At 51.5% G+C, this 21,755-nt stretch overlaps 2 protein-coding genes across 3 annotated transcripts in view; one reads left to right on the forward strand and one right to left on the reverse strand.

Moving 5' to 3' along the window:
• Positions 1 to 6,488: 6,488 nt before the first annotated feature.
• Positions 6,489 to 17,578, reverse strand: NAIF1 (nuclear apoptosis inducing factor 1). 2 transcript variants are annotated; one of them, XR_006887537.1, is made up of 3 exons: positions 16,894 to 17,578; positions 14,374 to 15,169; positions 6,489 to 6,753 (listed from the first exon to the last, which is right to left on the reverse strand). XR_006887537.1 is itself a non-coding variant. In XM_046653945.1 (2 exons), exons 1-2 carry the CDS (start codon positions 17,402 to 17,404, stop codon positions 14,697 to 14,699), a joined length of 984 nt encoding a protein of 327 aa, XP_046509901.1. In that variant the 5' UTR covers positions 17,405 to 17,578; the 3' UTR covers positions 12,782 to 14,696. The 2 variants fall into 2 exon arrangements, 1 of the variants encoding a protein (XP_046509901.1); XM_046653945.1 differs by lacking the exon at positions 6,489 to 6,753 and having other exon boundaries at positions 12,782 to 15,169.
• Positions 17,579 to 18,523: 945 nt separating this feature from the next.
• The window catches only part of SLC25A25 (solute carrier family 25 member 25), a 33,023-nt gene continuing 29,791 nt past the window's right edge, over positions 18,524 to 21,755 (forward strand). The window contains exon 1 of the mRNA XM_046639416.1: positions 18,524 to 18,855. Within this exon, the coding sequence (XP_046495372.1) occupies positions 18,601 to 18,855 (255 nt within the window). The 5' untranslated portion in view covers positions 18,524 to 18,600. The remainder of the gene's footprint in view (positions 18,856 to 21,755) is intronic.

The following is a 21,755-nucleotide window of genomic DNA, read 5'->3' on the forward strand; positions in this document are numbered from 1 at the left end:
AAAGAGAAGGCTGGAGGATAGGTTCTCTCAAATCTGTCTTAACAAGAGAAGAAAGCAGGGGGTTTTATAGAGCTAAGCAGCTTGGTGGGAGGAGTTTCAGAGAAACAAAGGGGTGGTCAGTGTTTCTTTCACTCCTGGTGAGCCCCAGGGCAGTCTCATTCCTGGGCAGCCATGGCAGCTGGGGGCTCGTTATCTGGTGATCCTTGAAGGCATTCTCTTTCCTCTGTAAAGCAAGCTCATAAATCCTTCTGACCCTTGAGTTACCCCTCAGGTTAAACAACGGAACAGCAAACAGACAAGATTAACTTCTTTCCATAACAAGGTCAAAAGGTAATCTTATTGACTATTTACAGTAACCCTCAGGTACCTGGCTTCTGTCACAGCAATTGAAAAATGCATCCTGGGGCCAGCCAGTTGGCATAGCCATTAAGTTCACGCATTCTTGGGGCTGGCCCCGTGCTGAGTGGTTAAGTTCGCGTGCTCCACTGCAGGCGGCCCAGTGTTTCGTTGGTTCGAATCCTGGGCATGGACATGGCACTGCTCATCAAACCACGCTGAGGCAGCGTCCCACATGCCACAACTAGAAGAACCCACAATGAAGAATATACAACTGTGTACCAGGGGGCTTTGGGGAGAAAAAGGAAAAAAAAAAAAGTTCACGCATTCTGCTTTGGCGGCCTGGGGTTCGCTGGTTTGGATCCCGGGTGCAGACCTATGCACCGCTTGTCAGGCCATGCTGTGGCAGGCGTCCTACATATAAAGTAGAGGAAGATGGGTACGGATGTTAGCTCAGGGCCCGTCTTCCTCAGCAAAAAGAGGAGGATTGGCAGCAGATATTATCTCAGGGCTAATCTTCCTCAAAAAAAAAAAAAAAAAAGCATCCTGACTTCAGAGATGTTAAAATGTGGCCTGGAAACACATCTCAGAATGGATGAAATATGGTGTTAGCACTACTTGTTCAACAAAATTACTGGGGTGCCTACTCTATACTAGGCCTGTGCAAAGGGCAGGAGACACAGCCCCAAACAAGGCTGTCTAGTCCCTGCTCTCAAAGAGCTCACAGTGCCACTGGGAGACAGACATCAAACAAACAGTCACATTTAATGACTGTGGTTGTGCTGTGAGAGGGGTCAGCAGCACGAGTGATTGTGTCTGGGGTCAGAGAGAGCTTCCCTGAGGAGGTGGCTTCTGAGCTCTGATGAAGAATAGGAGCTATTGGGGCCGGCCCTGTGGCCGAGTGGTTAAGTTCACGTGCCCCGCTTCGGCGGCCCAGGGTTTCACGAGTTCCGATCCTGGCCACGGACATGACACTGCTCATCAGGCCATGCTGAGGCAGCATCCCACATGCCACAACTGGAAGGACCCACAACTAAAAATACATGACTATCTACCGAGGGGCTTTGGGGAGAAAAAGGAAAAATAAAATCTTTAAAAAAAAAAAAAAAGAATAGGAGCTATCCAGGGAGAGAGGCTAACGAAAGGCAAGACAGAGGCAAGAGCATCTGTAAAGGCCCTGGGGCAGGGGGAGGAGCTTAGTGGCTCCAGTGTGGCTGGAGTGTGACAATGAAAGAGTGGCAGGAACTGGAACTGGAGAGGTGGGAAAGGGCAGGTCATGAGGGCCTTTTTCCAAAGCACAATTGGGAGTCATTGCAGGGCTTTAAGTTAAGATAGAAACTGAGATACAAAGAGGCTAAATAATATGCCAAGTCACAGAAAGTGATGGAGACAGAGATGGAACTCAGGTATGGCTGGTTCCAGGCTGCTACTTTCAGTCCTCGCTGGAGAGGCCAGAGGGAACTGCCTATCTGATCTGCCTCCCCCATGTCCCGCTGAGGAGACTGGGGCCTGGGAAGGGGAACAGGCTGGCCCTAAGCGGCACAGCAGATGGGGGCTGATCTAGAACCTAGGTCTCCAGGCTTCCAGCTCCCTCCTCACACACAGCCCCAGCAGTCCTGGCCTGGCCTTGGCCAAGGCCCCACCTCCCTGAGTCGAGGGGAAACTACTGGCGCTTAGAGAGGAAAGGACTGTCCCTTCTTAGGTCCCAGGTAACTAGGTCAGCCAAGTGTCTCCGTTTCCCAGTTTGCACTGGTGGTGGCTGGTTAGAACCTGAATCCTGGAGCCTTCCGAGGCCAGGCCAGGCTTAGATCGGACCCAGATTCCTGATGCAATCGGGTGAGACCTGCCTTGCACTTTTCTTTGGCCACCCTGCCGGGGACGGGTCAAATTCCAGCCCCACTGACCTCCCAGTCCTTCTGAGCCTTCCACCCAGGTTGACGACAAAAGGGTTCTGAGCACATAGGGACACAGGACCAAGATCTTGGGTCGGCCAGCCAGGCATGTCAGCAGCCCCCTCCTGTCAGCACAACCCCAGGACCAAAGCTCCTGGGACAGACACCTTACTGCTCTTGGTTATTTTTTCAGGAAAAATTTCCAGAACTGAACTTGCTGAGTCAAAGGAACCCATATTTACAGATTTTGATGAACTATCAGCAAACAGTCCTAGGGTTTCGGACAAATTTCCACTCCTTCTAACAGATCTCCATCATCAATAACGCCTGAGGGCCTTCTTTGCTATTTTGCCAGTTGGATGGGCCAGCACCTCTTGCTGCTGTTTGAATCTGCACAGTTTGTCATCGAAGAGAGGTTCTCACATTCAATGTGTATCAAAATAGTCTATGTCGTTTGTTATAAAAATGGAAAGGCATGCACGGACTGGGAGAAAATATTTGCAAAAATATAGCTGGCAAAGGACTTGTATCCAGATATATAAAGAACTCTAAACACATATCAATAAAAAGACAATTTAAATAGAATAGACAGGGGCCAGCCTGGTGGCACAGTGGTTAAGTTCGCACGTTCAGCTTCAGCGGCCCCGGGTTTGCCAGTTCGAATCCAGGGCACAAGACCTACACACTGCTTGTCAAGCCATGCTATGGCAGGCGTCCCATATATAAAATAGAGGAAGATGGGCATAGATGTTAGCTCAGGGCCAATCTTCCTCAGCAAAAAGAGGAGAATTGGCAGCAGATGTTAGAGCTAATCTTCCTCAAAAAAATGAAAAATAAAAACAATAAATAGAATAGACACCTTATCAAAGAGGATCTACAGATGGCAAATAACCACACCATTAGCATTAGGGAACTGTAAATTAAAACCAAATGAGGAGCCAGCCCTGTGGCGTACTGGTTAAGTTCAGCACATTCCACTTCTGCTTCAGCAACACATGTTCAGGGGTTTGGATCCTGGGCGTGGCCCTACACCACCAGTCAGCCATGTTGAGGAGGCAACTCACGTGTAAAATAGAGGAAGACTGGCACAGATGTTAGCTCAGACTACATCTTCCTCACCAAAAATAAATAAATAAACCCAAATGAAATACCACTTCACACCTACTAGAACGGTTAAAATTAAAACCCCACCAAAGGTTGGCAAGAATGTGGAGCCACCAGAATCCTCATACACTGTTGGTGGGAATGTGAAATGGTGCAACCACTTTGAAAAACAGTTTGGCAGTTTCTTTTTTTTTTTTTTTTTTGAGGAAGATTGCCCTGAGCTAACTACTGCCAATCCTCCTCTTCTTGCTGAGGAAGACTGGCCCTGAGCTAACATCCGTGCCCATCTTCCTTTACTTTACATGGGGGACACCTCCCCCAGCATGGCTTGATAAGCGGTGCATACCTGGGCACCAGGGATCCAAACCAGTGAACTATGAGGTGGAACGTGTGAATTTAACCCCTGCGCCACCGTCTGACTCTCTCCACCCTGCCTCTCCTCGCATGCTCCCTCCCTCCTCTCCCTCTTCTGAGCAACCTTTTCTACTTCTTGGTGTGTAAAGTGGAAGAAGGTTCCAACAGCTGCAAAGACTGAGCGGGTCTCTGCATCCCAATTCCAAATTTGAGGGAAAGAAAACCAATTGGCCCAGTTTGGACCAGGCATCGTCTGCTGTCCTATCAGCTGTGGCCAGTGGGCGGAATCACATGGTTCAAACACGCAGGCAGGAGAGCGGAAGGACAAGGGGCAGAGGTCGGCCAGCGTTCCCAAACTTGAGATTCAGTCAGAGTCACATGAGAGCTTGTTAAAAATCCGCACCCACCCTCCCTCCCCAACCTCACCAGTATCTGCTTCAGTTGGTCTGAGGTGGGACTCAGAAATGTGCATTAACAACCCAGATGATCCTAAAGTTAATGCTTTTCAGGTTATAACTTGAGAAGCAGCTAGTCTAGGCAAATGCTCTGAAGATATTTTGATCTGGAATCTGAATTGCAGAACTTCAGGGTGGAAAAAAGGATTAGGACTCTTTCAGCTGCTCGTGACAAACATCTTCTCAAAATGACATAAGTAAAACTGGAGATTTGTAGGTGCTGTAAGTGGTAAATCCAGGAGGGTAGAGCTAGCTTCAGGAACTGCTGGATTCAGGTTCTCCAACCCCAGTTGAAATCTCTCTCGATCCTCTGCTTAGCCTTTCCTGGGTTGGCTTCATTATTAGGTGGACTTTCTCCACTGGGTCACCTCCCAAGAGCCTCAGGTTTTCATCCCACCAGCTTGGAAACTTCAATGGAAAGAGCAAAAGTCCCAGGGCAGATTCTCATTGGTCCGATTGGGTCATGTGCTCACCCTTAACCAATCACTGTGGACAGAGGGATTCATTCCTCTCATGGACCAGTCCTGGGCCACATCCTTACCACTGAGGCCAGAATTGGGATCCCTCCCTCAAACTGAGTGGACTGAGTGGAGGAGGGGTGGGTCCTCAAAACAAAATCAGAATGCCACTGCCAGGAGGAGCCCTGGGTGCTGAGCAGACACTATAAACAGCCAGAAGAGATCATGGAAGCCTTTTGGTCCAACCTCCCATCTGGACAAGACCCTGTTGGAGGCCTGTCTGGAAATAGTGCTTCTGCCAGCATCAGCCTTGGAGGGGTCCCCTGCGGTGGCCAGCCCCATTTGGAAACATCCTGATAGGCAGGTGGCATGTGAGTATCATTGCCGTGTGTGAAATGAGACTGACTCAGTTTCAAGCAAAGCAAAGAGCCCAGCCCAGGTACTTCCAGGGAGTCAGGCCCAGCCTGGGCAAAGGAGGGGCATCCAGGAGGGGTGTCCTTACTAGGGACCATTCCAACTAGATTGGCCCACCCCCATCAGGTGGATGGGGAGACTAGGGTGCAAGAGAAAGAGGGATCCGGCACCCAGGCCTCCTGCCTACCAGCCTCTGCCTCCAGCTGCCTTCCTCTGGCTGCTCCCAAGGTATACAAACTGGCTCCCAAAGGGTTAAGTACAGAGCTTACAAAATGACTTCCGTGGATTGAGTCCAGTCCACAGGTGTGTTTTGTTTGGCTTGCACAGGGTTTACAAATATTTGATAGTCAATATGTTTAAACTGGGAGATTTCACATGAAAGCCTAGATTTCCGGCTGCTTTTGTAAAAACGGACTATCTGGCAGGATGGACCCACATTCCTGACTGTCAGGATTGCCTGAAGCCAACCAAGTTCAGCCTCTATCGAGCCAACTTTGTACAGATGCAAGCAGAGGACTTGTTATCTGAGTCAAGGGACTCAATCTGAGCAGGTGTAGGCATTTGAGTTTGTCACCTCGGGATTGGCAGAATCCTTGGAGAACGTGCGGTGAGGGGTCCTCAGGCGGGCGCCCTCCTGCCCCTTCATTTCTTCATCTCCGTTACCTTCTACAGGCCGGGCCCTGTGAGGCGCTCCGGGGCTCCTTGTCATCTGTGCACGGGCCCTCACATCACTCATCTACTTCACTTTTCTCATTTCATTCTCTCATCAGCCCTTAGAAGCAGAGGCTGCACAGGAGGGCAAACCTCACAGCCCGGCGGGGGAGATGTGCCCTGTCCAAGGTCACAGAACTCAGGTGGGGCAGGGCCACTCAGGGTGGGGCTCCTGATGCACCTGTCACAGGTCCAGGGTCCAAGCTGCAGCTCCAGAAGGCTGATTCATGCTCCTACTTTCACGAGACGTTGACTCACAAAGAGCAGGCTGCGTAGCCAGGCACGCCTAGGGGAGACTCCCAGGTCTGCCACTTATAATGCCCTGCCATCAGGTGAGTCTTGGCTTTAGTGTCTTCATCTATCAAATGGGGGAAATGCAAAACATCTCACAGGGATGCTGCGGGCGCTCAACTCAATCAACACTGCAATAAAAAGTGTATTCAATGTCTGTTCTGGGACTGCGCTATGCACTTGAAAAGTAATTATGAATAAGAGTGAAACTGGGGGCCAACTTGCTTTAACTATACTCAGTTGTCTGTTTGCAAAAGAAGTTAGATAATGCATTCTTTTTTTTTTTTAAGATTTTATTTTATTCCTTTTCCTCCCCAAAGCCCCTGGTACATAGTTGTATATTCTTAGTTGTGGGCCCTTCTAGTTGTGGCATGTGGGACGCCGCCTCAGAATGGTTTGATGAGCAGTGCCGTGTCCGTGCCCAGGATCTGAACCCGCAAACCCCAGGCCACCGAAGCGGAAAGTGCAAACTTAACCGCTGCACCACCAGGCTGGCCCGATAATGCATTCTTAAAACCCACCCTGTAGATGACATCTCTGACGCCTGGATCACCATGGTCCGGGTGCTTGACTTTTTCAGGAACTGAGAGTTGACTCCTTGTCCAGTTCCGGCTGGTTAAGACCACCGACTCATCAACTGGGCCTGCGCAGATGACCAATGGGTGACTCTTTGACATCAAGGAGCTGAAAACTCCACCCTCAGATCATGGTAAGGCCGCCATTTTGTGAACATGTGCCCTAGGAAGAGCCAGGAAGCTTTACTACGCTTGTGCAGATGGTCAATTACCTCACTTCTCCTTACCTCCAATCACCTATTCCCACTTCAGACCTCCCCACCCCTTTATCCCATAAACATCCCTAATTCCCATTTTTCGGGGAGACAGATTTGAGATTGGTTCTCTCTTCTCCTCGCTTGGCTGCCTTGCGATTAAACACTTTCTCCTTACAAACTTGTCATCTCAGTGATTGGCATGATCATGCAGTGGACAAAACGAACCTGGCTCAGTAACAACAAATATTGTTGCTGTAGGACAGTTGTCCTTAACTGGGGGCGATTCTGCCCATGGGGGACATTTGGCAATGTCTGGATACATTTCTGATCATCACGCTGGAGGGGGAGGTGCTACCGGCATCTACTGTGTAGAGGTCAGGATGCCGCTAAACAGCCTACAGTGTATAGGACAGCCCCCCACAACAAGGAATGATCCAGGCCGAAATGATAATTGTTTTGAGGCTGAGAAACCCTCCTTTAGCAGGACTCAGACAATTAAATGTGCAATTACAGTACAGTGTAAAAGTGAGAGAGGAAACACATGGTGTGATCCAGGAAGGCTCCCTGGAGGAAGTGACACCCAAGCTGGACAAGAAGGATGAAGAGGAGTTAGGAAAGAGTTAGGAAAGTGATAAGGAAGAAAGTTGTTCTGAGCAAGAGGAACAGCAAAGGCAAAAGTTTGGAGGGTATACAGAGCCTGGCATGTTTAAGGAGGTAAACTTTTTTGTTTTCAGTTTTATTGAGATGTAATTGACAAGGAAGTAAACTTTGAGTGTGGCTGGAATGGAGGACAAGGTGGGAAGCAGCAGTGGGCCGTGAAAGTCCTCTGTAGGTCACGTTCAGGAGCTTGTACTTCACCCTGAGAGGTAAGGGATGTCATTGAAGGGAAGGAACAGGGAGCAGCCTGGTCAGGTTTGCTTCTGAAGACCCTCCTCGCAGGTCACTCAGGGACTGCTGTGGCTAACCCAGGTGAGAGAGAAGGTGGGATTGGACTAGAAGAAGGAGAGCATGGGTGGATTTGAGGGGTATCGGGAGAGTCTTTTTTTTTTTTTTTTAGGAAGATTAGCTCTGAGCCAACATCTGCTGCCAGTCCTCCTCTTTTTGCTGAGGAAGACTGGCCCTGAGCTAACATCCGTGCCCATCTTCTTCTACTTGATATGTGGGACGCCTACCACAGCATGGCTTGCCAAGCAGTGCCATGTCCACACCTGGGATCCGAACCAACGAACCCCGGACTGCCAAAGCGGAACGTGCGCACTTAACCATTGCGCCACCAGGCTGGCCCGGGAGAGTCTTAACAACTAGTGGATGTGACAGGTGAGTGGCAGGAATCAAGGATGTCACTTGGCCTTCCAGCTTGGGTGACGGGGGAATGGAGGTGCCATTCACAGAGCTGGGCTATAGCTGAGAACAAGATCATTGAAGCCAAGGGGCTCCCAGGGAGGGGATCAGTGGGAAAACAAGTAAGTCCACGTGGGATGAGAGTTAGGGAGACGATGTGCGGGGAGCTATGGGTGTGCACAGCACGGAGGAGCCGGCCTGGGCTGGTGGAGTGATGGGAAAGGGCCTTCTGCAGAAGTGACATCCAAGCAGAAGCCTGAGCACTTCCCAGGAGCAGGCCAGGGAAGAGGTGGGACAGGGAAGGTGGTGGCCCTGAGTTGGCAGAGAACCAGCACATTCCAGAATAGCTTCTACGCCTCTGTCACTGGACAGGCCATTTTGAGAACCCCATTCCCCTATGCAAATATCTATACCAAGTTTAGCTCATTAGTTCTAACCAAAAGACTGGGTTTGGGGCTGGCCCTGTGGCCGAGTGGTTAAGTTTGTGCTCTCCGCTTCAGCGGCCCAGGGTTTGGCCGGTTTGGATCCTGGGCATGGACAGGACACCACTCGTTAGGCCACACTGAGGCGGCATCCCACGTGCCACAGCTAGAAGGACCCACAACTAAAAATATAGAACTATGTATTGGGGGATTTGGGGAGAAAAAGCGGAGGGCAGGGGGAGGAAGAAGATTGGCAATTAAAAAGAAAAAAAAAAAAATGAGTGGGTTTGTCCCTGCCTATTCCTCTCTGCAACCACCTTGCCACCGTCTACGGCCCCAACCAATTGTCTAGAACTTCTCCAGGGGTCAGGAAGTCTTTTCAGGGAGGTTTCCAAGTGGGTCTGCACAGAAAGGCCCCTCACAGGCCCGGGGCCCCTTTCTAATGTGCAAAGATTTCCAGAGTAAAAGAAGTCAAAGTGGCCCCGGTCCAGCCAAGGTTTTTCTCATTCTCATCTCTTGACTCAAAGCTATAGGAAACGGGAAGTAGCTTCAATAGGTTCTCTTTCAACATTTGGGGAGCTCCCTTGCCTCCCGATTGGGGGACAGAAGGAAGTCCTCAATTCTGCCAGGAACATGGCAGAGAGGCTGTCTTTTGTGGGTCTGGAGTCATGGCTCCAATTTATAATAAAAGCAGTATGTTAGCTTCTTTCCGAAGATGGCCACCATCAGTTCCCCCTCTCCCTGTGTGCATGAGCACGCCTCCATCAAGGGGTGGGATCTACTCCTCCATGCCCTTGAATCTAGGCTGGCCCCGCATTTCATGACCAAGAGAATATGACAACGTGATGCAGTGCTGGATCTAAGCCTAACCTTTAAGAGGACTGGCAGTTTCTACTTCCTCATTCTTGGAAGCTCAGCCTCCAGGCTGTGAGGGAGCCCAAGCAGCTGCATGGAGAGGCCCATGAAGAGGAGAACTGAGGGGCCCACCCCAACTCCCAGCCCCAGATGACAGTCCCAGCAGAGTCCCCAGCCCAGATCCAGTGTCAGCTTGCAAGATACGTGAGCGAGCCATGTTGGAAGTGGATCCCCCTGGCCCAGGAGAGCTGCCCCAGCTGACAAGGAGAAATAGAGATAAGCCATTCCCTCTGAGCCCTGCTCATACTGCAAAATCAGGAGCAATAAATGATTGCTGTTAGGAGCTGCTGGGTTTGGGGGTGGTTTGTTACACAGCCATAGCTCACTGAAACAAGCAGCTCCTATTATTGGGCAGCTCTTACGTGTCTTGTTGAGGACACTGCCCTAGGCGTCCTCTGAGCATTAACTTGGTAACTTTGCATCAACCTCGTTAGAGAAGGATTTCTAGATGAGGTGGCCAAGGCTTGGAGAAATTAAATGACCCCATGCCAGGGCACACAGCCAGTGCATAAGAAGCAAGCTGACTGCAAAGACCTGGCACTTCCTTGCGAGGAGCCCAGCTCCTGGCCACAAACCCATGTGTGATCTTTCAGGCCTGGCCATTGGCCATTACAAAGGCTTTACATGGCAGACCCCACCGGGAGGTGCTGCCTCCCCGCCCCAACCAGATCTGGGGCACAGCCAGTGCACTGTAGTCTCTGACGGGAGTTGCAGTCAAGGAGGCAGGCCCCCCAGGCTGGCCAGAGCCCAGATGCCTCCATTTGGAGGCCTCTTTATTGGGGTCTGTCAACCAAATCCATCCCCAGGTGCCTTTGCCAAGGCCTCCTTTTGGATCAAGAGGAGTGGGGAAACTCAGTACCCAGTACTCTGACTCAGTTCTCAGTCCTTTTCCACTCTTAGCCCTTCCTTTCTCATCTCCCCAACGCGCGCGCGCGCACACACACACACACACACACGCACATACGCACACACGCACACAGAGTCTGTAAAACAGCAGGAGCCTTTTGCCGGGGTTCCCTCAGCAGTGAGATGATTCCCCACCTGCAGTACATCTAACCCTGGGCTGGCACTGTCTTGTGGGGAAAACAGAACCCTGGGGGAGCTGGCACTTTTTCCTCTTGCTTATACCATCTCAGTAAGTGATTAAAGCCTTGACTGCTGCTCTCATTTTGGCTTATTGTCTTTTTTTTTTAAGATTGGCACCTGAGCTAACATCTGTTGCCAATCTTCCTTTTTTTCCCCTTCTTCTCCCCAAAGTGCCCCAGTACGTAGTTGTATATTCTAGTTGTAGGTCCTTCTGGCTCTCCTATGTGGGACGCCACCTCAGCATGGCCTGATGAGCCATGCCATGTCCATGCCCAGCATCCGAACCAGTGGAACTCTGGGCCGCTGAAGCAGAGCGTGCAAACTTAACCACTTGGCCACAGCGCCAGGCCCTTGGCTTGTTGTTTTAATGGATTATTGTGACACGTGGCAGCTCAGCTGGTGACAACTTGCTCAAGTCGCCTCTTTCAGAGCACGTATGATAAGAACCTTGGTTCCCATGGCCCAGTCCACCTTGAATCCTTCCTACACTCTGCCCCTGTGCCCCGCAACCCTCTCGTTCCAGGGTCACATCTTTGGTAATCTGGCTCAAACCACTTTGACAAAGCTCCCATTGTGATCTCAAGACAAGACTCACGAGTCACCCCTTTGGAGGAACAGAGGCTGTAATGATGATGACAGCAGCCAGTATTTGTTGAGCACATGCTATGTCCTGGGCACACGCTAAGAGTTGTATGTACATGAGCTCATGAAATGAGTTAATATACAGTGCTTCCAACAGTGTCTGGCCACAGCGAGTCCTCAATAAATGGTAGCTATTTCCATCAAATGACAGTTCATAACACCCCTGTCAAGTAGGGACTATTATTCATCATCCCCATTTTAGAATTGAGAAAACTAAGGCCCAGAGAAGTTAAGGACCAGTGACCAAGTGGTGGAGCTGACCTCAAGCCCCAACCTTGAGGAGCCTGGGCCCTTCCACGAGGAGCACGGCCTCTTGGACCTGTTGTGAAATCTCTATTGAATAAGAAACAGCTGGTAAAATGCAGTCCACAAAGTACACCTTCATCAAAGACTTCCACCAAAATGGCTTAAAATGTAAAAGGTTTCATTGCTTGTAGTGAGCTTCAGTGGCTTGGAGGATTTCCTTTACATAAAACTCCACATTTCAGGAAGGACTCCAAAAAATCACCCCAACCTATGTGACAGCGCCCCACCGGCACCACCAGGTGCAGTGGGTTTAATTCCATTAAACCACCCTTTTCCCTCTCACTATGAGTAAGTCCAGAGCCTGGAGAGAGTAGGAGAGCCACAGTGTTCCCTTTCAAATGCCAAGAAGAACGATAACTAAAGCCGCCTCCCAGGCCTCCACGAGAATAATACAAGCTGCCTCCTAGGCCTCCACTTTTGACCTAGAAACTCCTCAAGGTCAGGCTCAAACTATCTCTAGGTGAATTCACATCTCACTGGCAGCAAGGTCAGAGGAGTTAAGAGTGAAGAACAGCAGTTAAGAGCATGGGCCGCCCCAGGGAATAAGGTAGCTGTGTGACTTTAGGCAAACTGTTTAACCTCTCTGATCCTCAGTGTCTTCATCTGCAAACTGAGAACAATGTTAGTACCTACTTCATGGGGCTGTTGCAAGGAGTCAGTGAGGTAATGCTTATAAGGCCTGGACAGAGCCGGGGCTCAGTAACTGTCAGTTTTTATAATACTAAATACTGGAGAGTGATAACCACGTCCAGGAAGGCTGGGATCCACCCAGAAAGAAGGGCAATCTTAAATGAGAATCTCTGCTTGGCAGGGCTTCTCAACCGTTCAGCAGAAACCCCTAAGAACCAGCCCTGCCCGCGGCTTGATCCTGATTCAGCTGAGTTCAAGGCTTCCAGTATCCAAGCCAAAGTTCTTAACCTTCAAGAAATACCAGAATGATCCAGAGAGCTTGTTTACAATGCATATTCTTAGAGCTCTCCCTCCCAGAGTCTCTTCTAGGTGTGGGGTGAGGCCACGGATTGGGTATACTTAACAAACACCCCAGGGAATTCTGAGTCTGAAACACTGCCCTAAACCAGGGATAGGCAGGCTTTTTCTGTAAAGGGCCAGAAAGCAAATACGTCTGGCTTTGTGGGCCAAATGTCTCTGTCACTCCTACTCAACTCTTCTGTTGTAGCAACAAAACAGCCACAGACATTAAGTAAATGAAGGGGTGTGCCCGTGTTCCAATAAAACTTTATTTACAAAGACAAGTGGTACGCCAGACTTGACCTGGGGGCCATAGCGTGCCAGCCCCTGCTCTCTGCCAACCCAGATCTCTTCTAGATAGAACCAATAAAGACACAGACGTGTGTATAAAAAAGTGATATTTCTTTAATTTAAAATTATGACCTGGAAAGAATCAGTTTAAGTGATCCAGGCATCCTCTTTATACCCCATGGGAACAGACACAATATTGGCTCAGACTGACAACCCCAGAGAAAGACCAAACCAAGTCACAAATCCTCAGGAAGTCCCCACAGCAAGGCTGCTGGAGCCATGAGGCTCCATGGAAGGAGGGGGCCCTGGCTGCCAGGGCCTGCTGCTGTCCAGACACGCTAAGAAGGGGCTTCCTTCCGCCACCCAACTCCCTCACCAGCTTGATTCCTCCATAGCTGGCACCGCATGTGACTTCGACAGAGAGGTTGGTGATTCGGCAGTCACCTCCCAACCATCTTTGGGGGCATCTTCCCATGATTGTAACGGTGAGGCTGAGCAATTCTAAATGTATGTGCCCAGAAGGGCAGCACCTTCATGTTTAGCTGAGATCCAGAGCCTTGAGCTGTAACCATTGGTCACGTGGGTCCAAGGCACTGGCAGCAAATGGCTAACATGGGAAATGATCTGGGAAGATGCAAGGGTCTTGGTAATTGGCGGCAATTCTGAAAATGAAACAGACACATGCCATCTGGGTAAGCGCCCTACAAACGGGGAGAGAGAGTCAAGAGGGAACAGGGAACACCACTCCTTCAGCACTCCAAGGTCTGTGTGCTTTTCCCCGAGCACAGAAGTCCAAGGTCCTGCTTCTTAGGTCAGCTTCAACACTCCACCTCAGACATTCAGGGCCAATGAGGCCTTCAGATTCACCCAGCCAGTCAGTGGGGGTCTCTTGAAAACACGAGGCGCTGAATGACGTGTGAAGGGAGTCCAGGGTGTGATGTTGAACAGGGGTTTTTGCACTGGGTTTTGGATATGCAAAGTCAGCAGAGAGGAAAGGAGGAAGGGTGTGGCCAGAGCTGCCCTCGTTGCCCCTGGAGGCCTTCCCAGGAGAGGTTCGTGTACAGAATAAATACAACTGGCTTGGAGCCTTCTGGACGAAGCCCGCAGGTCACCCCCGACCCACCGCAGTGCGGCAACAATTCTCCACACTGGTTTGCTTTCTCAAAATTTACAGCACCCAAAGCCTGATGCTTGACCTGAGTCAAAAGCTGTAGGGACAAACCACCAAAAGGCTGCCCAGGGACGCAGTGGAAGACCAGATGGTGGCCGAGCTGTCCCCACCACACACAGCATTCCTGAGCCTGGCGGGCCGCATCCCGGGTATATTGCAGGGGCAGCCCAGGGCACTAACAAGGGCCCCTGCTGTGCCTGGGGTCGGGTGGGGAGAGAGCTCGGCATGAAGTCCCCTGAGAACCGAAGCACAGTGAGAAGGAGAAGAGGGCAGGGTTCCTCCTCAGGCCTAGTCACTCTGCCTCCCAAGGGAGGAAGAAGGTATTACCGTGCTGCTGCCAGCACCACTGACATTACCTTGGTCAAATGGACGGCACCGCCAGGGGGGCACTGCAGCATGCCCCCCCGCTGTGAGACAGCCCCCCCAGAAAGAGCCTTCCTTACCGTAGTCCTCAACGGAGTGTGGGTCACATCACAAGCCCTGGCTCATGACAACACGTGTCCATCACCAGCGCCTGACGCTCACCCAATCTTCAGGTTCTTAGCAAGGCAGCTCAAGGGGTCAGGGTAAGAGCGTTTGGGTCCTAGGAGCCCAACAAGTTCTTCCCAGTCTCCTTCATTTCTCAGAAACAGTGGACCCTTAAATGTCTGTCAAAGAGGGAGCTGTCCACATGACTGGCCCTCGCCTAAGGCCAATCATAGAACCCATTTGCAAGACCACCACGGTGTCATCCAATCACAACAGAAGGCTGGTCCGAACCCCAGCCTCACTGGATGATGCTGTCGGGCTGCCCATTCTGGGCCACCTGTCCAGGGTCAGAGGTAGGGGCGGGATTAGGTGTGTTGCTCTGCAGGTAGCGGCGGAAATCTTTGATCATGGGCCGGAGGACCTGGATGAGGACACTCAGGGCCGCCTGGGTGCCCTCCATGGCCTGAGCCTGGCGCTCCTGGGCGCAGGCCTGCACTTCCTGGGAGCGGCGGATCATCTGCAGCAGGTCGTTCTGCTGCTCCAGGTGCTGGGCGATCTCCTTCACGTGCAGATTGGTGACCCGCTGCTCCTGGATCAGCTTGGCCGAGTTGAGGGCGATGCGGCTCTTAAGTGCCTGCGGCTTGACGGAGGTGTCAGCGTGCTGGGCCATCATCTCCACCGGGGCCTCGGCTGGCAGGGGCGGGGGGGCCTCGGCTGTGCAGTACTCTACCACTCCCTCCTCCAGAGTGTGATAGGTGGTGTCTGTGGGGACTGTGGGGAAGAAAGAGCAAAGGCAGCAGCAGGTCACTTTCTAGAAAGAGTGAAGCTGGCCACGTGGGGTGGGGAGAAGGCCATTAAGCCCTATTCTGGGGAATTCAGGCCTCCTCTGGCTTTATAGCTATTCATGTATAAATCTAGACTCTAAGGGGTTTAGAATCTTAATCTTTTTGGTAACCAAAGGGCCAGCCTGGATCTGGCAAAAGCAAAGATGCTAATAAGAAGACTAGCAAAGACTCACGATGTGCCAGCCACTGTGCTAAGACCTCTGCACTCATTAGCTCAACAAATTCTCATAATGACCCCAAGAAGTAGTACTGTCATGTTCACTTTCAGAGACTCAGAAACAGACTCGGAAACATGCAGTGACTTGCCTAAGGTCACACAGCTTATTCAGCAGGTCCAGGAAGCAAACCCAGGTCTCTCCAAGACCAAAGTCCAACGTGCTCATAACCACCCACTGTGCTGCTTCTGGCTAATAAAGGCAGGGTCACATGCTCCCTGTCATGCAAGCACACAGCAGGCATCTTGGCTGGGACTCTACATAAGCTGTTTGTAGCCACACTAGTTTCTACCTCCTTCAGTGCTTTCTTGACTTCCATGTGACTTATGGCCAAGCAGAAAAGGAGGTGGGAGTGGCAGCAGCTAAAGTGCCCAATAAATGCCTGTCTCCTTGATCACCTTGGTCAGTGGAATACCTAAAGGTCCTCCCTCTTCCAGAACAGCAACTGATATAGACCAGTGTTTGATCTCCTTTCCCACCTCAATATCCTTGAGAAATATGACACTGTGGGGGGATGGCCCTCACATACATCCATTTTCTCTAAGCTGCATGGAGAATCCCTGACGGATACTGTTCATGGGCTGTCACGAGAGGCAGTTAACAGTCACTGGTGCAAACCCTTATCTGAACTAAAAGTCCAACCAAAGCAAGTTCTGTTGTTATTCCCAGCTAAGAACCTTTGGAGGGATTCTAGGTGGGCTGTTGGGGCCTCCACGTGGGCGGGAAAGGTCAATCTTCTCCACCCTCCACATCAACTGTGTGTCCCCACCCCCACCAGGATGCCCCTTCCTCTTGAGTCCTTAGGTTTCCCCAAATGACAGTGCAGTTATCCACATATGCGTCTTATCTGTCCTCCCAGAATATAACTGGCCTATATTTTAGACACCTTGGTAATCCCAGTGCCAAGCACAGGGTTTGGCACAGAATAAGTGCTATAATATTTGAGGAATGAATGAATGAGTAGATTAACACCAGGAACCCTGAGGTTTCTGAGCAGTGCCTGACGGATGTTCACCGCACTGAAAACTCAGAATGCTTTTGTCCAGAATTGATGTCTTGGGCATTATTCTTCCCATGTATCTATTCATTCAATAATATGTCCTGACTGCCTACTATGTGCCAGGCCCTGTGATAAGTCCTGTGGGGATACAGACATGGTCTCTGTCTTCAAGAACCACACAGTTCAGTCGTGGACATGAATGGGGGCAAATCTCAGTAGAGAGCAAACCAGTCTCGAGAAGTCTAGACTGCGTGCTGAGGAAGTCCCAGAGAGAACAAGATCACTTCTGTCTGGGGAGCTCTTGGAAGGCCTCATGGTCTTCTAAGACTCCCATCTGACCTTTGACCCTTGGCAGCCAACCTTCCCCAAGCTGCCCCAGCTCCTGCTGGCCCTTCCCATTTATGCACGCCGAACTGGGCAGGAGAGGTCACTCACTCTGTGTCAGGGTGACCGTGGCTGCGGCTGCGGTGGCCGTGGGTCCAAGGGCCACAGGGTGGATCTCTGTGGTACTGGGCAGGCTGATGATGGTGGCCTCGCCCAGTAGGTTGCAGATGCGCTGCTGCATGGGGGTGAGCAGTACAGGGGCTACAGCTGGGCCACCGCCGCCACTGCCACCACCTGTCCCAGGTCCACCAGCTCCATCCTCCTCAGTGGACCCTGGGGCCTCGCCACCCTCCACGGCCGCCCGGACCTGGGCAACCTTTCGACGGACCTCGGTCTTGAGGTCAGACCATTTCTTCTTGACTTCAGGCAGCTCCCTGCGGCAGGTGGCCACAGCGTTGACCCTTCTCAGGATGCCGTGCCAGGCGGCGCTCTTGGCAGCCAGAGGGACCCCGGCGTTGAAGTGGTTCACCAGCAGGTGCTTCTTCAGTTCCAGCTCCTCCACGATGATCTCCACCTCTCGCTCAGAGAAGTTCATCTTCCTCTTCTTGGCTGGGACAGCCATGGCTTCTCCCAACCCCTCCTTGTAAAGAAATTATAATCCCCTCAACCGCCCCAATTCCCCTTCTCTTCTTCTTCAGCGTCACCCCTCACCCACCCCCTTACAGGGGACAGGCCGGGCTTGCCCAAGGCCAAGCACCAGACCTTCGGTAACCCCCCTCGCTACGCAAAGTGCGTAGGCCTCAGTCCCGACCGGCCCAGCCGCCGCCAGCCAGCTGCGTAATGGCTTCCTGAATCTGCCTCTTCCGCCGGGGTGTGCGGAGATCCGCCCACTTCCCTTCTTCCCGCCTCCCAGTGCTTCTCTAGGGGAGCCCGTCCTCCCAGTTGGGCGCCGCTCAAACATCGCGTCGATCACTGGTTCTTTTGACCTGTCGCTCAGCTAAAGAACACGCCTACTTGCTGGAATTGGCTTGATCATTGGTCTAAAGGTGTGTCTGTCACTAGAGAACGCTCCGCCCACCTAACCTTGATTCACTTTCATTGGAAAATCGTTCTTTCAATCATCAGTATTACGACTATTACGCCGTTAAATTCAGCTATTTTATTGGCGGTCTAGGGAGTTAAGATTACCAAAACCCGGCCCCCTGAGGATACCTAGTGCTTTCGGCCTTGAGCCGTGGACCAATTTTTAATTCCACCCACTGGCGCAAACTCTGCCTTTCAACCGCAGCTCACAATCAGTCCTCACACAAATCCTATTTCCCACCGGAGACTTCGATCTCTCCGTAGGCGACCGCTCCTGCCATCCTTAGGATTCCGTAGTCTAAACCGCGTTTCTCAATGGAAACCGGACACGGGGTCTTCCGCTTGCCAATCATATGACTTCTGCCTATCGCGGCGTGATTTCCTCTCTCCGGCCCGGCTCAGCCAATCCCCGCCTCCCTCAGTTTGAATCGGCCCCAGACTGAGCCGGGATCGCCCCGCCCTCTCCATTGATTCGGGTAGTCCAGAGCGGTGTGGGCAGTCCTCGGGGAGGCCCCGCCCCTCCCGGGTCGCCGTCCGGGCCTGTGACTGGCTGGTGGCGCGCCTGGAGGCGTGGCCAGCGAGGCGGCGCGCGGCGGGGCGGGGCTCCCGGAAGCGGCCCCTCCTGCCAGCTTGCCGGCACCTCGGAGCCCGCGCTCGCTGTCTGAGGACGCCGGCGTGTCTCCGCGCTCTCCCCGCCGGCCCGCCGCCCGCGCCGGCGCCCCTGCTTCGCGCCCGATGGTGAGCAGTGTGTTGTGCCGCTGCGTGGCTTCCCCTCCCCCGGACGCCGCCGCAGCCGCCTCGTCGTCCGCCTCGTCTCAGGCGTCCGTGGACCCGTGCGGCGGCGCCGTCTGCGGGGGCCCGGACCACCGGCTGCGCCTGTGGAGTCTCTTCCAGACCCTCGACGTCAACCGCGACGGCGGCCTGTGTGTCAACGACCTGGCCGTGGGGCTGCGGCGCCTGGGACTGCATCGCACCGAGGGCGAGCTCCGGGTAGGCGACGCGCACCGTCCGCGCGGGACGGGAGGGGGCCCCGTGGCGCCCCAGCACCTCCGGGAGGTCCGGGCGACAGGTCTGAACGGCCCGGCCTCTTGGGCAGCCCCTTGGAGCTTGGCAGGCCTGGCGGATGGCTTCTTGGGCTGAGTGGAACCCCCTGAGTGACAGGTGGACACCCCATTTATGCCGGGGTGGGAGTGGGGGCTCCTTCTGGAGTCTGTGGGCGCTTGAGCCGGAGGAAAGGCTCTTCGTGGCCACCCTCTGGGCTTTCTGATGGGCGAAAAGCCCCTTCCTGCTCAGGCTTGCCCCGAAGTAGGGGCCAGGTCTCAGGAGTCCGCCTTTCCTCACCCCCTGACCTTAAGGCTAAGCTTGATGCTCCCTCCTCCCCTCCTACATTGACGGGTTCGTCCATCCTCCTCCCGCGGCACCCCTCCCTTCCCCTCTCGTTTCCATGCCAGCCGTGGGCCCTGATCTGGTTCCTCTCAGAAGCATGTGGGAGTTAAAAAATGGGAACTGGGGTTTCAGGCAGATCCGTGTCGGTGTGGGTGGTGAGAACTGACAGTTCTCACGGCTTAAGCTCATCCCCGTTGACATGCTTATCCAGAAAATGGCATCGTGATCACTTGCAAGGTTGCAGATTAGAGTGAAAGATTCTGGGGGAAAATTCTTCCTAAAGGTGAAAGTGTTGCACACCTAGGAGAGGATATTGTTACTCTGGTCCTGGACTGGGCTCTCAGCCAAGGGGGAAGGGAGAACAGAGCATAGCCATCTCTGGATCTGCCAGAAAGAGGAGAGCTGTCCTTTCTGTCTAAGAACCTCCAGCAGAGGCTGTTTCTTCCCCTTCTGTCTCTCATGGTATGTTTCCTCCCTCACTTTGTATCCGTACCTACCCCTTCCCAAGTATGTCATTTATTGTGTCTTAGCCTGGTTTACGACCTGGAGTAGGACTCCTAAGTACTTTACCCTCTCTTCTAAGTTAGTTCCTTTGGTCCATTGGTTCCTACCACAATTAGAGAATCTCTTATAGCCAAGCATGAAAAAAATCTGGTAAGACACCGGCGAATTAAACCAATTTGTTGGTCGAGTAGGTGTACATCACGTGTTTTTAACTCATGTCCAAGATATCTTGGACCAACATCCAAGGTAATTAACCTACTTAGGATCAACCTAGGAAGACCAAGGGTAATACTATACAAGATAGAATCACTGGGTTAAATCCAAGAGGTTTAGAGACAAGTTAAAAAAAAAATTTCAGTGAATTTTATATAAAATGGTGTTGTGAGCTGGATATTTTCCCACACATTTCTGATGAATAAGTCACCAGAAAGATAGGACGACTGAACTTAGAGAGTCTGTGCCTTATGGGTTCAGGGAGGTGTGGGTCCCGGGGAGCCTCTCTGCTCTTATGGAGCTGCCCACTTGGCGTATACTGCCAGGCGCGTCAAGGGCATCTGGCTGCAGGAGTGTGTTTGGTATTTTCACCTTGCTTTGTGCCTCAACTGGAGTCACAGTGTTTTTGCAATTCATGCGCAACTGATATTGATCCTAATTCATTGTTTTGGCAGTAAATTTCTAAGGGCAAGTAAGGAGAAAGTGATCGTTTTTCTTTCCAGTGTTGAAAGAAAACCTTTTTTTATTAACCAAAGGGAGACTAGCCTCTTGGAGTCACATTGGCTCTAAAATCTTTGACTCTCTGGCTGATCTGAGTCCTATGATGTGGAACAATTCTTTTGTATTCTTTTGGTGTTTGGATTTAGTATGGACTCTGATTATTTCTCCAACTCTTTCAGCTGCTGAATAAGTTAAATTATTAGACAGCTTTGAGAGAGACTGGGAATGATCCATTTTCTTTTTTTATTACCTGTAGAAGAGCACAGGTTAGTCCTGTGGTGAATGGTTTAAGTAGTAGAGAGAGAATCTGCCTTTTTGTAAATAACTGGGCGACAGGAAGACACTCTGCCTCATGAGCCCCCATACCACTTCCTGTTGAAATAGTATCAGTATTAGCTACACACAGAAAAAGTAGTGCCGCTGTTTTGCAGCATTAACAAACCCAGAGGAGGATTTGAGGGCCCTTTGGTTTGGTTTGAAATGAAATGCCCATGGGGGCAGGCACTGAAAAACACAACATCAAACTTTGACAGCTGCTTCATGTGACCCACAGGACCAATCTGAGATGCTGGGGTTTGTACAGGAATCAGCTGTGGGTGCTTATCCATGGGTAGTGGATGAACCCGGGGCATGTGACTCCACAAAGCCTCTTGCTAGCTTACAACAGCTTGGGTCAAATTTTTTTTAGAAATGAACCAGCAATTTTCGGCATCTGCCTTGGTTTCAGAAGAAATTGGGACAGTTGAGGAACAATTACTTAAAATGGAAGTGGGCAGAGAAACTGATGGCAGCCAGCCAGGGAAATTTTCTTTGTACAGGGCATGTGAGCAAGAAGCCTGTCCTGGGACAAAAGAAGGGAAGGGTTTTTAAAGAAAGAAGGATGACCGCAACAGCAGTGACTTCGGGAGATGAGGCTTCAGCTGGAGCTATTTATAGCATTGCCTATTTAAGGCGTTTTCATGTGACCAAACAAAATCTTTGTCTTACAACCAATTTAAAACGTAGGTTAGCGCCCAGGCGGCCAATTAGAGGAAGAACTCAAGCTGTGTTACATGTAAACAGTTGTCCCTTTACCTGAGGCTCGTGGGGCTCTGCTAAGGGGCTGGTGTTTAATGAAGGTGAAGATTCTAGAAGATGGCGTGGTTGAGTTTGCTGGCTTAGAGACTTGCGTACGCCCCATCTAGTTTGAGCTTCACTTTGTGAAGTAGGCGAGACAGAGATTTCGCCCCATTTTACAGAGCAAGGAACAGAGGTTCAAAAAGACTGTAAACAACCTCCAAACTCAT

The sequence above is a fragment of the Equus quagga genome, chromosome 1 (genome assembly GCF_021613505.1).
Source record: "Equus quagga isolate Etosha38 chromosome 1, UCLA_HA_Equagga_1.0, whole genome shotgun sequence".
In the NCBI taxonomy this organism is placed as follows: domain Eukaryota; kingdom Metazoa; phylum Chordata; class Mammalia; order Perissodactyla; family Equidae; genus Equus; species Equus quagga.